At 46.1% G+C, this 15728-nt stretch overlaps 1 protein-coding gene across 1 annotated transcript in view; it reads left to right on the forward strand.

Annotated features, from left to right (window-relative positions):
• Positions 1–523, forward strand: part of WNT11 (Wnt family member 11) — a 62414-nt gene extending 61891 nt beyond the window's left edge. The window contains exon 6 of the mRNA XM_040650634.2: positions 395–523. Coding sequence (XP_040506568.1) covers positions 395–473 — 79 coding nt within the window. The 3' untranslated portion in view covers positions 474–523. The remainder of the gene's footprint in view (positions 1–394) is intronic.
• The last annotated feature ends 15205 nt before the right edge of the window (positions 524–15728 follow it).

Here is a 15728-nt window from a genome sequence, read left to right on the forward strand (position 1 = left end):
GATCATCGCTTATTACTTGTACGAGCAGCGCACAGGGGACCTGTGCTCTCCGCTTCTTAAACTTCTTAAATATAAAGGAAATAAAAGGGACCATTACCCAGTGCCTTGGGCTGTGTTTGCATGCCTCATCACCTTCAAAGGTCTGACTGATAGCTTGCATTTGGAGTGGAATCCCTTTCTCCTTCACAATACTTCTCTTTATGGGATCATACTTTATTGCTTTTTCTCCAAGTGTTTCATTTACAAACTCCATTAATGAACCACTAGGGGTAGCCAAATGTGTTTGGTTGCACACAGAACCCAGGGAGAGGATTATGGAGCGAGTTCACTGCAAACAGCCTCACTTTGCTCACAAATAGGGCAGGCTAACTAATCCTCCTTTCTGCTCTGACAGATGGGCTCTCAAGACCGGGACCTCCATGAGTTCAGGGCCTCAGGGAGACCTGGAAGGACATCAGAAGCTCCAGAGCTGAGAAATCTGTGCAACAACCTGACCCCATCCAGCCCCAGCACGCGTCTGGCAAGGTAAACCAGTGATGCTTGCCTCATGGCTGTCACACATCTCGGCACAAAAGCCACCGGTGTCCCATTGGGATGATCAAACATGCACTGGGGAATACTGGGAATGAGAAATATCTCCTTGAGTTTAAGTGAAAGTGCTGAGAGAATGAACTGCAGAAAGTACTGACGTTGCCAGCTCTCACATCAGCTTTCCCTCTTGTGAGATGGTGGCGTAGGAGGAAGAGACAGAGCTTTATATAGATCATTGCTTTCCATCTTCACCCTATTTCAGGCTCTCCTCGCTGCACTATTTATGTACAGTCATTAACTGCTGTAACAACAGCACGCAATAAGGAAACAGCACTGCCATAACATCCACGGGGAAGCTTCATAAACTTAATGATTTCCCAAGGTCATACAAGCAGCCCAAGAGATGTACGAAAGTCCTCCTTCCTCCCACTCCAGTGCCTTAGATGGGCTCTTTTCCCCCACTTTTCACTCCATGCACAAAAATAGAGTAAAATGAAGCTATATTAGAAACAAGAATAACCCCGTTTTGCTGGAAAACCAGACCCCATGCAACTGGCTGTGATGTGGTGGGTCTCAACATGCATCTGCTTGCTATTAGGCTTCAGGTGACCTTCAAGAGATCCTCACCAGCTCAGATGAGTTCGTAGATTTTGAACAAAGCATGTGCTGAGCTACTTCACGTGAGTTTGAGTAATGCCTTCCAGAATTGGAAGCTTTCCTCTGATGACATGAGTAAAACTCTATGCTCCTATTCAAGTTCATGAATGGCACTGAGCTGTCTGGTGCAGTCGACACACACAAGGGATGGGATGCCATCCAGAGAGACCTGGGCAGGATGAACAGTGGGCCCAGGAGAACCTCATGAGGTTCAACAAATCCAAGTGCAAGGTCTGCACCTGGGTCGTGGCAGCCCCCACTACTAGTACAAGCTGAGGAATGTAAGGATGAAGCACAGCCCTGCTGGAAAGGATCTGGGGGTACTGATGGATGACAGCTGCACGTGAGCCAACGCTGTGCCCTCCCAGCCCAGAAAGCCAACTGTATGCTGGGCTGCATCCAAAGCAGCATGGCCAGCAGGGCAAGGGGGTGATCCTGCCCCTCTGCTCTGTACTGTGTGACCTCACCTGGAGTACTGCGTCCAGACGTGGAGTCCTCAGTACAGGAGAGACATGGACCTTAGGAGCACATAGCACATCCAGAGGATGGCCACAAAAATGAGCCAAGGGATGGAACACCTCTCCTATGAGGACAGGCTGAGAGGGCTGGGGTTGTGCAGCATGGAGAAGAGAGGCACCAGGGAGACCTGAGGGGGGCCTTCCAGTATATAAAGGGGGGCTGTAAGAAAGAAGGGGACAGACTCTTTAGCAGGGTCTGTTGTGATAGGATGAGGGGAAATGGTTTCAAACTAGAAGAGAGGAGATTTAGACTGGACGTAAGAAGTAAGGGTAGTGAAGCACTGGCACAGGTTGCCCAGAGAGGTGGTGGCTGCTCCTTCACTGGAGAACTTAAGGTCAGGCTGGATGTGGTTCTGAGCGCCTGATGGAGCTGTAGGTGTCCCTATTCACTGCAAGGGAATTGGATTAGAAGACTCTTAATGGTCTCTTTCAACTCAAACTATTCTACGATTCTATGATTTTATTACTTCTACAAAACCCAGAGCTGAAAACTGTCCCTTGATACACCTCTGTTAACTTCACGTCTGCAGGAACCCGCAGGGCATATGAATTTTTTCCTATTCTTCCATTTCCAGGCTCTTTAAGTACCTGAAGTGCTGTCTTTCCTAATCACTTTAAAACGTGACTTTGGCACTTTTGCTGCTTGATGAACTCTCCATTTAGCCTGTTGGTTTAGAGCAATTATGGTGGGTAGCCCTACCATAAAGATTGTAAAGCTTCTTCTGATTGAACAATCTAAAAGTTTTATGGTTGCTCTTCCAACCACAGTGGCTTTGGATAGCCAACCAAATGCTTCTAAAGCTTTTCTTAGCCGCCACGTGGACAGACAGCTTTAGAATAACATAGTATGACCCTATCAGAACTGCACATCTCTACGAGATGCCTATTTCTGAGGGGGTCATTGCTGTTCATGGAAATAGCTCGTTGGGTCCCTTCAGAAGCACACTGGGCACTGCAAAACCGAACGCAAGACTGCACACAGAGCACTTCTTATGCTTGGACACATGTATTTCCTTCAGAAACACGTGCTGCTGATCAGCCCAGCAAGGGAACAATGCTCTCCTGATGAAGCTGGCTGATGGTAACAAGAGCTATACAACCTGGCTATCAGAATACTTGTCGTTTACCTTTTGACACACTGCCTTTCTCTGTTAAACAGCCTCTGGATATGTGAGACGTGTTTTGGATCCAGGTTTAAATCCAGACCTTGGAGGAGGTATGTGACAGTTCAGATTTCAACCTGCACCTACCTCAAATGCAAACACTTTTTAATAAAACAGAAATCTCCAGATGCATCCAAACAGCTGAAAACCATCAGTAAGGATAGTGCCATTTCAGCTCTTTCAGAGGAACCTCTACTCTCCTTCTCACAATTATTTTCCACCTCCCCAGACTCCATCTTGCCATCTGTTGTAACTGAATCGTTGCTTTGCATCTTGCTCATGCCCTTCACCTGACACAGCCCGTTCCCTCGTTCCAATAAAGGTAGAAACAAAGGAGATGCTCTGCACACAGTAATCTCATTTCAAACCCATTCCATGCTGGGGGCCCCATGCATACCACGCTATCCATCTGATGATGGAGCCCACATGGGAACCTTAGATAATGGATTACAGTGGAGGACACGTATTTTTAAATGTGTTTAAGATGTCTGGTAGTTTTTTAAGAAGCAAGAGGGAGAAAGAATTAAAAACAAAAACAAAAAAAAAAAAAACATGGAATCCAAGGGAGAGAAATAGACCCCAAAACAGCAAGGTCTTTTTGGAAAGAGGATGAGGAACGTTCTCTGACATGCTGTATTACTTCACCCACCCCAGAAGAAGAGGTGAGTAATAAAAGTATCCTTAAAGCAGAATTCCCAAAGCTGAAGGCAAGGAGGCAAACAGGTAATATGGTAGATTTTGCACGTGGCTTAAATTATCATGGGTACTAAAACAATTCATCATCAGCCTCCATGCCGAAGATGGAGATAGCTATTGAGGACTGAGTGACTGAAAGAATGAATCATTTGCCGCTGTCTTTTCTCTGACCTCCACGGCTCAAGGTCTTGCTGTAAAATGACAGGTCAGGTGTTCTGAGCTCAGTATCCAAAATAATAGCCTGGGACTCAAAGGTAATAGTCATCGTTGTCGTGTCTCTCTGCTTGTTGACATGGTGCCTCCTCTGGCATGAGGAGCAAATTATCTCTGCCTTGAAGACTTTATCCATATAGTGTCATAGCAGAGAAAGGGATGGAGATGTCCCATGGTTGACCCTTCAATGGCTGGTAGTGATGGCATGTCTGACCCCAGAAGGCTGGTAATTGGATTTTCTTCACTTGACCCCATTAAAATTCTGCCTTTTTACGGTGTTTATCACCATGGCTGTGGTGTTTGGGAAGCAATGTGAGCTTCCCTCCTGGAGATGAACACAGCACATCCCTGCATGATCTTCCAGAAGCCCTTAAAACAGAACGGAGTCTGTGCTGCACTCTGTTTAAGGTCACAGCTAAACAACCTTTGATTTAAACCAGCACCTTTGGAAGCAAACAGGAAGAATCTTCTCCATTGCCCTCCAAAACAATGGGTACCTTTCCCCACTGAAATCAGTAGACTGTTGTCTCATTTGGGAATGGGTGTATGAATCTGGGCAACACTGCCCAGTGCTGAAATGCATTCCTTCAGATTAACACCAGGAGTAGGAGCCAGCCTGTTTCTGGTAAACCATTCATTCTCCCTACAGGCCCTGAGTCTATCCTACGAGCCAAGATCGTAGGTTGCTCAGCCCCTGCCAAGGCACAGCCATTCTCATGGGTCTGGGACCCATCCGCCCTCTTCCTGGCAAAGCGTCTTACCGAACAGATGCCCCAGCATTCCTTCCACTGCTTCCATTTTCTTCCAAACAAAATCTCCCCACCCATAAATCTGCAGACTTGCTTCTCCTTTCCAGCTCCACCAACCTGCGCCTCTTTGCACACCGTAGCAAAATCCCTCTGATGCAGCATGTGTGCATGCAGGTTGGGACTGTCACTGTAATTTCAGTGCATGTGCTCAGTCAGGGCTGTAGAGGTAAGAAGTCATTTCCCTCATTGCAGAGCCTGGCTAGTTGTAGAAATCATTGTTGGCTCCTCATGTTACACCGTGCTTTCTTTTGGCATTTTTGATCTGTGTGAATAATAACAATAGCAGGTTGCTCTCGCAGGCACATTCTTTCTCAGCTAGCAATGCTGTTCAGGGCCCACTTAGCTCCTTGTCCCCAGAAGAGGGACACATCTTTAACCACACCATAGAAAGACAGACAAAAAATGTGGTATTTTGTCCCTCTTGTGCTGAAGAAATTGAGCTGGTGTGTTGTGTTGTAGCCAAACAGGGTTGATCAGCCAGCTCTCCTTTGCTGACAGACTTCGGCAATGAACGTGGCCATCCTTTGGTCATTGCTCCTTGCTCATGTATTTGTTCTCATTTTGCAATGTAAAATGTTGGTCCTACCTGTCTCCCAAGGTGTTAGCTGATATGTTTCATTGGATGAGAACATGCATGGAGTTAGTTGAGCATGCATCTGCTGCTTGGTTGTGGCAAGTTTTGACTGCAGAAGCTTAATGGCTGGTGGTTACCTCTTGGGCATTTTGGTGGTCAAAACAGCAAGGCTCACTGAATGCTATATAGAAAAAAACAAGAATCGTTTGAGTTGGAAAGGGCCTTTAGAGGTCATCTGGTCCAATTCCCTGCAATGAACAGGGACACCTATAGCTCCATCAGGTGCTCAGAGCCCCACCCAGCCTGACACTGAATATCTCCAAGGATGGGACATCTCTCTGGGCAAATATATAGCATAACTACTATTTCTCACATGGCTTTATTTTTATTTTATTTCAGATATCTCCATTTAGTTCTTTGTTCTTTCATTAGTTTTATCCCATTGTAACTTTGCCAGGTCTGCGTACGATTTCAGACAGCAATGATCACAACACTTCACTGCGCAGCATCACAGCCCTTCTGAGGTTGAGGTACTGTCAGCTTTCCTCATCTGAGAATTCAGCCTGAGGACAATATATCTGTGATGGGAAAGGTTGGAAAAAGGCTCCTTATCTCCTGGTGGGGCCCAAGACCAGGCCCAGAGGCCCAGGCACAGCCTGGAGCCCAGGAGACATCCTCAGTTTATTGGCAACACTTCCGTGCTGTGAGGTGCCAGAGGGTTGACATGGGACCACAGCCATGGGTTCTTCTCCTTGGGGGCCTCCAAAAGCTACCTGGACATGGTGCTGGGCACCATGCTTTATGTGTCTCTGCTGGAGTAGGGTTGAACCAGATGGACCCAGAGGTGCCTCCAGCCTCAGCCATTCTGTAATAGTATAATAAAGCCAAGTTCTGGCTTAAAGTAGGCATTAGAGCATATGGACCATATCATATTGTGTAAGAAAGAGAAAGATGGAAGAGCAGTGTACCATAGTCTCTTCCATCAACACCAAAACGCTCCACCCATACCTATCTGGAGATCTATTCTGTGTTTATCATAGAATCATAGAATCATTACGGTTGGAAAAGACCTTTAAGATCATCAAGTCCAACCACTGATCCATCCCCACCACGACCACTATGCCCCCAAGTTCTGCATCTCCATGGTTCTTGAACAGATCCAGCAATGGTGAACCCATCACCACCTTGGGCAGTCCGTGCCAATGCATGACCACCCTTTCCCAGAAGAAATGTTTGTGAATATCCAACCTGAACCTCCTCTGGTGCAACTTGAGGCCATCACCTCTCATCCTATCACTGTTACCTAGGCAGTGAGGCCAGTCCTCACCCTGCTTCCATCTCCCTTCAGCTGGTTGTAGAGAGTTGTATCACTTCAGCTCCGAGGCAGACAGGGAAAATGCAAACAAGACAATGCCCACAAGACACTCAGAGGTACAGTGCGGTTGCTGATCTCTGCCAAGCTTGTTAGCTCCACCACAAACCTTTCACTTCTCTGCCAGAGTCAGCAGGGCCTGGATTTACAGATGTTAATGCACAATTCCAGTTTCAGTGCTTAATATTCAAATAAGTTAGGCACAGAAATGCCTCTGTAGATTTGGCATTTACCCCCAGTAGGGTTTCAACAGGGAATATTTTTCCCTTGAATACATACGACTGCCAGTGAGGACTGCAGTGTTGCCCTTTGGAGCAGACCCAAAGCTGAGGTCTTGTTCTTTGAGGCTGTACAGAACCTGTGCCCCTTTTCTTTGTTGACTTTCAGTGCTTCAAATGTCCAGGTGAAATTCCAGCTCTGCAGGTACAGGAGACAAAAACAGTTAATCCTGAATAGCTGCATCAGGTAAAGACACTCCCACTCTAAGCCCTCTTTCCTACGTTTCCTCATCACCGTATGTATTCCTAATCCATTTCAGCGCAGTATCAAACCTCTGTTTTTCCTGCCCGATGTGTATAGGGATGCTTTTGCCCAGGAATTTTCATGAAGTGCTTGCACAAGGACCAGAGTAGGGTTGGGGAGCTCTGAAAGCCATGTGGATATGGGGCTGGACACCCTTCTCTAGATGTATGCCTATTGGGGCAGCAATGGACCAGGAGGACCCAGAGTTGTCTCCAACCTCAACTACTTATTGACCCCTGCACATCTGCATCCCTCTCACATTTTCTCATCCCCATGGAAATGCAGAATCCCTGTGCATATGGGTGACCAGGAGCCCGGTCCACCTCTCTAACCTGCATTCCTTGATCCATTGAGCTGGAGAACGTGAAACGTGCTACATTCCCTCTCATTATCCAGAGTTCCAACACCTTCAAAACACGGATCTTGACAAAACAAGGTTTCAAGCTTAATTTTTCCTTAAGTCACTTGGCTTCCTCCATCACCCTCCAGCTGCATTCCTGAGATTTAATTATTCTCCTCTCTCCCTCCATTTGTATCGTGTGCATTTTGCCAGAGGGTAAGGCACTGGCAGCTTATCACCAGATGACGTTACCTTTCAACTTCCTTTGCTCAGACCTTAGGAAAGAGCACCCCTCCCATGGCCAGCCATGACCTCTCTCGTCCCTTATGGGAAATAGCTACCAATCTGCCACCAGGATACAAACACACCAGATGTTGTTGCGATCAAGAGGCATTCTGTTCCAAAGCCCCTTTTTATTGCTATTATGATTATATTAGAAACTACCAAAATTTATGGGTTGGAGCTTGGCAAGCCAGCCTATTCCCCAACTTTAACCTCCTCTCCTCTGATGCTTTTATTGTTGAAAAAATCAGAGCTGTGTTTGCAGAAGAAGGGGGAAACAAAAGAACTAATGAGCAAACCATTTGCCAGCTTGTAGGATTTCCAGTCCAAAAATGTTTCCCTTAGAGTCAACAGCAAAAGTCCCACAAACTCTAACGAGAAGACTATCTCTGAAGAAGAGAAAATGAAGATTTCTGGAATAAACAAACCACACACATGCAAACAAAGAAAACAACAGCCACAGACCTCTTTTACTCTCCTGAACTTGCAGGCTTTTAAGTCTGAGACCTAACACGATTATTTAAGGGATGGTCATTCACGTTTCTCTCCATTCTGATGCACTCCGTTCATCTACTTGTGAGACTTCAGTGTTGATTTCTTCATGGCTTGACTACCATCTCTGTGGCCTTCTCCTCCCCACCTATTACTGAATCATTGAATCATAGAATGGTCTGGGTTGAAAAGGACTATAATGATCATCGAGTTTCAACCCCCCTGCTATGTGCAGGGTCACCAACCACCAGACCAGGCTGCCCAGAGCCACATCCAGCCTGGCCTTGAATGCCTCCTGGGATGGGGCATCCACAGCCTCCTTGGGCAACCTGTTCGAATTGTTTGCAAACAGTTAATTATCCCTTGAGCATCCTGTGGGAGAGTCATCATTTTTAGATGACAAAATAAGGATTCCCTCGGTGTGACGATATTGCTAGTCGCTTCACAAGGAGTCAGATCTTACTGGACCATAAACCAGTGTTCTGCAGGTGCAGGTGACTTGGAGTAATTAAGCTTTCTGTTTCAACAACTTATTCCACTGATCAGCAGCCCATCTGTCTCCCTATCTTTGACGAAATTCAAGGTCAGGTTGGACAGGGGTCTGAGCACCCAAGTGAGCTGAGTGTGCCCCTCTTCATTGCAGGAGAATTGGACCAGATGGTCTTTAAGGATCCCTTCCAACTCAAATGATTCTATGATCCGGACACTCAGGGATCCGGGGAAGAAGGGAATGGATACAGAGTTGTAGCACTAATAGATCCTTGGGAACTGCTCAGATTTGCCCTAAGCCTCTGTCTAACTGTCCTGGAAGATGCTCTCTCACTGTACATTCATGTTTCAAAGAGAAAAGAACCAAAGCTTCATGGAGTTTGACGTGATTTGGAAAGACACTCCAGTTAATTTAAAAGGCAGGGACAGAATGCGAGAAGTTCTCTGTGTCTATAGGGAAAACACTTGTAAAGAGCCATCCTGAACCCAGGTTCCGCGATGGTGAATCCCAGCATACCCTGCAGACCCAGCTCTTGTTGGCCCTCTGCTTCCAATGTAGACAGCAACACTGATAATACAATCACCATATAACTTTTTATTTGCTCAGAACTTCTCGCTGTAGTAAAGGCAGTATTGAGACTTCAGGATGGGGAAATTTAGGTTAGATGTTAGGGAGAAATTACATACCCAGAGGGCGGTGAGGCCCTGGCACTGCTGCACAGAGAGCTGTGGGTGCCTCATCCCTGGAGATGCTCAAGGCCAGGCTGGATGGGGCCCTGGGTAGCCTGAGCTGGTGGGGGGGCAGCCAGCCCATGGCAGGGGGCTGGAGCAGGGTGAGCTTTAAGGTTCCTTCCAACCTAGGCCATTTTATGATTCCATGAGAGCCAAAATGGCTATGACCCCATGGTCACTGCCTGGCATGCCTCAACCCCCTTGATACAACATCTCCTAGATCAACACATATGCCCACCCTTTTCCCCCACCCTTATCAGACTACAGTTGACTCTATAGATATAAAAGCTGTTCCTCCTTTTTGGGGTATTTTTATTTTTCCTTCGGAAGCCAAACAGGCAAACTTCCAATCACCACCACTTTGCTTTCCACAGCCCGCCTGCTCCTTGCAGTCATTTAGCCAAGCCAGGTATTCCAGAAGAAACCGCTCATCAGAAATGCAACATAAAGTGGAAGTGACCCCTGACACTAGCTTAAAATTAGCCTCGATGAGCCTACAATCAGGAAACTGCTCCCCCAGCCCCCTTTAAAATGTAACAAATGAAAAACATTTGGTTGCTATTACCGGTGATTATGATAAGCTATGTTAAACTATGAAGTGGGGGAATTTATCTTTATTTCCTGGGATAGCACTGATGAAAAATATGCTGCTCCATCTTGATTTTCAATCACTCGAATGAGCTCTGTCGTGCATTTATCTTTATTTGGCTTGATGTATGTAAGTGATCTGGGGAGGGAGGAAGGGCAGGGAGAGGGAGGGCAGGAGTGGCAATTTAATCTGATGCAGATAAGTTTATTAGCTGCCTTCAGATCTGTTCCTGACTGAACACAAGAAATAAGGCTGCATGTCAGATATGCTTCGTACCCCTTCAGGGAAAAGGCACAGCGTAACGCTCAGCAAATGGTTTACGTCAGCATTTGTTAAGGTTAAGGCAATCATCCTCTGCAGAGCCCAGGGCCTGGGTGAGTCCAACTGCCCATCAGGACTTTCTGTTTGTGGAATGAAAGCAGACTTGGCCAAGAAATAGGGTCAAGGTCAGCAAAGGGTCTCCCTGCCTCCCCCTTTCCTAGAGGTGAGATTAAAACAGTATCTCTTACATTTCTTGCACCTAAATCGTAGAAACATGGAATCATTAAGGTTGGAAAAAACCTCTGAGATCATCTAGTCCAACTGGCCATCTACCACCAATACTGCCCAATAGGCCATGTCCAGCAGTGCCGCATCTCCATCTTCCTTCAACACCTCCAGGGGTGGTGACTCCATCATCTCCCTGGGCAACCTGTGCCAATGTGTTATACCACTCCTCCTGAGAAGAAATTGTTCCTCATATCCAACCTGAACCTCCCCTGGCGCAATTTGAGGCCATTCCCTCTCATCCTCTCAAGTCAGAGATAGATGATTTCAGATTCCGGCAAGAGATGAGAATTTTTGTAATAATAATTATTATTATTACTTTGTATGACAGAGTTTTTGCAAAGTTTACTGTTAGTGCAAAATGTTTGCTAAATTGCAATGCCACTGCCCAGTGCAGCACTGGGAGACCAGAGAAGACCTGGTAGAGATTCATCTATGGAAAACACGAAGCAGTAGAAGTTCACCTAGGGATAACACAAAGCAACTTTGTAGGAATAGCAGTAAAGCAGAAGGAAACAGGTTCACACTGCCAGATTGCCATTGAAATCAGGGGAATAGATTACATAGAGTTAATTTATACACATATACATATGCATATGCATAAATACACATGCTTATATAGATTTCTGATTCAGAACTGCTCTTTTTAGGCATCCAGGAGTGAGCATTTTTCAGCTGGTGCAAACTACTCGTGCTGTAGTCCTTAGGGCTAGATTGAGTTTCACCAAATGAGAACATGACCAAGAGCATTGGGGATTTCGTGGCTGAAAAACCCCAAACCACCAGAAGAATATTACATCTCAGGGCAATTAGCACGCATAGAGCTGTCCTGAAAAATCAGCTCTTTCTACCAGCTCTCAGTGTCTGCTTTATGAAGAACTGGACTGAAATGAAGATGTTTCTCATGGAGGAAAGCATCAGCCTGGAGAAAAACAGGTCAGTTGAGCTTTTCTCCCCCTTCTGTTTCAGACACACAAGAAAGCCACTTGGTTTTCTTTTGTGGCTTTTATATATATATATTTTCTTTCATTTAAAAGGAAAAGAAAATCACCCTCTCATGGAGTACAGCTGAATTTAACAGATGTTTGCTCATTTACGACAAAGTCCTGGTTGCAAGATGGGGCAACTCGTCTGGTTCTTGAATGAAAGCAACTATATTACCTCGCCGCAAAGGCTGGAGAAGAGGAAACGTTAGAAATAACAACAGGTGAGACCTGACAGAAGAGACGTAATGGCTTGCTTTGCAGAAAGTGTCAGAAACCATTTACTGCCCATGTCTCTGAGCAGAGAGGAAACCTCTCTGAAGCAGGAATGATTTCTCTCTTGTTTCTTATTTTTACGGGAGGCGTTTGTATTTCCGCCCTTGGATGTTTGCCCCATTTGTGGCAGTGCTGTGCAGAAGCCTTTCTTTCATGGGGTCTGCTTCATCTGATGTTTATGTAGATTCCTGTCCCCGTGTGCAAATGAAGTGATAGCAGGATGCCTTGCATGGGTAGACCTTGAGGGAGGGTATCTCTAAGTACTGACGGCGGAGGTGGTGGCGGTGAAAGGCTGAAAGTTGGACTTGATGATCTCTGTGGACTTTTTCAACCATAATGATTCTATGATTCTATGAAGTGGTGTTTTGAAGTCATACAATAGATTCATAGACTCATTTGAGTTGGAAGGCACCTTTGAAGGTCGTCTAGTCCAACTCCCTGCAATGAACAGAGACATTTACAGCTCGATCATCCCATGGCTGAGCACCAAAGCTATGTGGAAGAGGGGAGCAGCTCTCCCGTTCACAGCATGAAGTGCCTGCCTCTAAATCCCAGATTCTCTTTTGTCCAAATCATCTGCTCTGGATTCTAAACTTTATTAGCCAGAGCAACATTAGCTGCTTTCTATCAGGCCATGTACATGGAGCTGCACTGATGGGGGAATTTTGGTCATAATGGTCTTAAGTTGCACCAAGGGAAGTTCAGGTTGGATATTAGGAACAATTTATTCTCTGAAAGAGTGGTCAAGTGCTGGAATGGGCTGCCCAGGAAGGTGGTGAAGTCACCGTCCCTGGAGGTGTTGAAGAACCATGGAGATGTGGCACTGAGGGACGGTAGTGGGCAGTATTGGTGGTAGGTGGTCGATTGGATTAGGTGATCTTAGAGGTCTTTTTCAACCCTAATGATTCTATGATAGCGAATGGTTGCATGGCAGAGGTGAATGGACCTGGTTGCATATTAGGGTGAGATGTTAGGAAAGCAGCAATCCATTTGGTATCAAGATTACTGTTCTTGTGTTGTCCACCCAAAGCCACCTCAAGCAGAATGTGCCTGCACACAATGGGACCCTTGGGGGCAGGTTTAGGTTTCAGGGAAGAGCCAAGAACCTGGATCCCCAACCCCAAGGGAGAAGAAGTAGAGGCCAAAGGGGATAAGAGAGGGGATCTGTGTGCAGCAATCTTCCTCTGCTCATTTTGAGGACTCTCTCCAGTTAAGCTGTTAATATCTTCTCCAGCAGCAAACCCTCCACATGGATTAACATGCTGCCTATGTCCTTTTGCTGTGGTTTACTTTTCCTCACCACCTGCACTTGGAGATGCACATTCACATTTGCCCACCCCCTCATAACCAAACCCCATCAAACTCAGCACACTGAATTTTTCCCATTTCTCTGGTAGATTCAGGGCTCTTGCTGGATGCAGGGATTTAAGTTTGGCAGCATGTTCTCTCAGCTCAGCTCTCCCTGCTAATTTCACTGTGATATTTGATGTTTAAGTGACGGTGTTTAATTTTTCTTTCCACTAATTAGAGTGTTTTTAAAAGGTTGCATGTGTCCCAAGTGCTTATCAGCAAGACCTAACCACATGGATGTGATTCATGAGGACAAACTGGGATTTAGGTCAGGGTGTTGCACGCTCTGGGAGCATCACCTCCAAAGGCATCTACTTGGTGCCTGCTTTGCAGCCCAGTGGCCAGAGTTAAAGCCCAGGTGCATGAAGGATGATGACACAACTCCTAATAGAAAATCACTGAACTGTAGAATATCCCTAGTTGGAAGGGACCCATGAGGATCATTCAGTCCAACACGTTCCCACCACTTGCCCAACCTCATGGGGATGGAAGGGTAGGAAAGTCCCTTTCTGTGCCCAACAGCCATGCATGGGGGCTCGCATGGTGGCAATAAAACAAACAGCACTGTGAGGCTCATGCTTATTTAAAATTAAAAGATCGGTGCTTTGGCATTCCCCACTGCAGGTTTGCAGCCTGCTCTGACCACTCATCCTCCTGGAGATAACCTGTTTCCAAAAGCACCCTCACTCAGTCTGCCCCACTGAAGCACTTCATAGCTCCCCCTTGCCCAGTAGACACAGGGCTGCATATCTGGGGTACGATTCTTGTTTTCACTCAGACTTAAGAAGGCATCATTTAAATAAGGACCCCAAATCCCTTATTCATCCATGTGCTTTTTCTAAATGAATGTGAAACACCAGAACCTGCAAACAGCACATCTATGTCCTCTGTAGATTTCAAGGGAAGTTGCACAGCCATCAGAAGTGTCACCAACTGGAAGCAGAGACCAGATAAATGCAGGAGGCTGATGTGTAAAGGCACGTTTCCTTTTTCACAAGAAGCATAAAGTACCCTTTGGACTGTTTATCTATAGATGTGATGAGTCCTTCATCACATCAAGTCCCTAAATCAAGACTGAATGCCATTCTAAAAATAAGATCTTAGCTAGAGACCTAGTTGTAGGGTCAATGCAGGAATTGCTACTTTAAGTAGTGCTGTCTGCACAAACAATACAGCGGATTAGATGATGGCTGCAATCTCTTGTAGATATCTGATTTTTGAATATGCAGACATAGGTAGGGGAAAAGATCAAGGCAATATGTTAACATGATTCACAAAGTGACAAAATGCATTTCTCATGATCATGACTCATAGAATCGTTGTGGTTGGAAAAGACCACTAACACCATCCAAACCAACCATCAACCCATCACCACCATGCCCACTAAACTATGTTCCTAACCATACCTAAAGGTGATCTTTTGGTAGAAGTCCCCCCCCAAAAATTGTGTGTGTGATTTTATTTGTTTGTTTCTTTTCCAGAGAGGATCTATGGCTGAGAAAGAAAATTTGACTGCGCTTTTAGCACCTTGCTTTCTCCAAATAATTATCTGTTGCCGTTCTTTGAGTATGACAAAGGGTACTTGAGTTGTCAGCTCAGGGTGGTGAGGCCCTGGCACAGGCTGTCCAAAGAAACTGTGGATGCCTCATCCTTGGACATACCCAAGGCCATGGGTGGGGCCCTGGGGAGCCTGATCTGGTGGGTGGCATACCAGTGTCTGGTATGACAAGAAGAGGAGGGAGCCTTCTTGAGAGCCCCATTAAAAGAAAGATGTCTGAATAAGGGACTAAAATAGATGTTATGAGAAGTGGAAAGGAATCAAAGTTGACAGAAGTAGCTAAAACAGAACCCTGTCATTTTACCACCCATGCACTTAAGGTTTGGGGCTGTTAATTACTTCTGGCTGGTGGTCTACCATGGCCCTTGTACCTCCCAGATCTGGAGGTGTTCGCAGTGCTTTGCCATCCCCTAATGTCTACTGTACATGCAACGGCCACAAGCAACACACCAAAACCCTCATCCATCAATCTCAGCATCACTTGAAGAGTGTGGGAAGACCAAAGCTTGGAGAAGACTCTGGGGAGACCTGGTTGTGGCCTTCCAGTACCTGAGGGGAGGTTACAGGCAGGAGGGGGACCAACTTCTTACACAGTCTGATAGTGACACAACAAGGGGGAATGGCTTTAAACTAAAATGAGAGATTTAGGTTAGATGGCAGGCAGAAATTTTTTACTCTAAGGGCTGTGAGGTGCTGGAACAGGTTGCCCAGAGAGGCTGTGGATGTCCTATTCCTGGAGGTGCTCAAGGCCAGATTGGATGGGGCCCTTGGCAGCCTGGTCTGGTGCGGAGGAACCAACCCATGGCAGGGGGTTGGGTGTAGACGATCTTTAAGGTCACCTTCCAACCTGAGCCATTCTGTGACTCAAAGGGAATGCTAAGGGAGCTCTGGATGCCTTTTCAAACTCTGATCTGAATAACTTCACTGTGCTTCGTGTGAAGCTGGTGGAGGATAAGCATCTGTCCCTGCACGCTCTGCTATACTTACGCCATTTGTAGTCTGGAAAGATTTTAATAGTGAAGTACCTGTAGAACTG

This window comes from Gallus gallus, chromosome 1 (assembly GCF_016699485.2).
Source record: "Gallus gallus isolate bGalGal1 chromosome 1, bGalGal1.mat.broiler.GRCg7b, whole genome shotgun sequence".
NCBI lineage: Eukaryota > Metazoa > Chordata > Aves > Galliformes > Phasianidae > Gallus > Gallus gallus.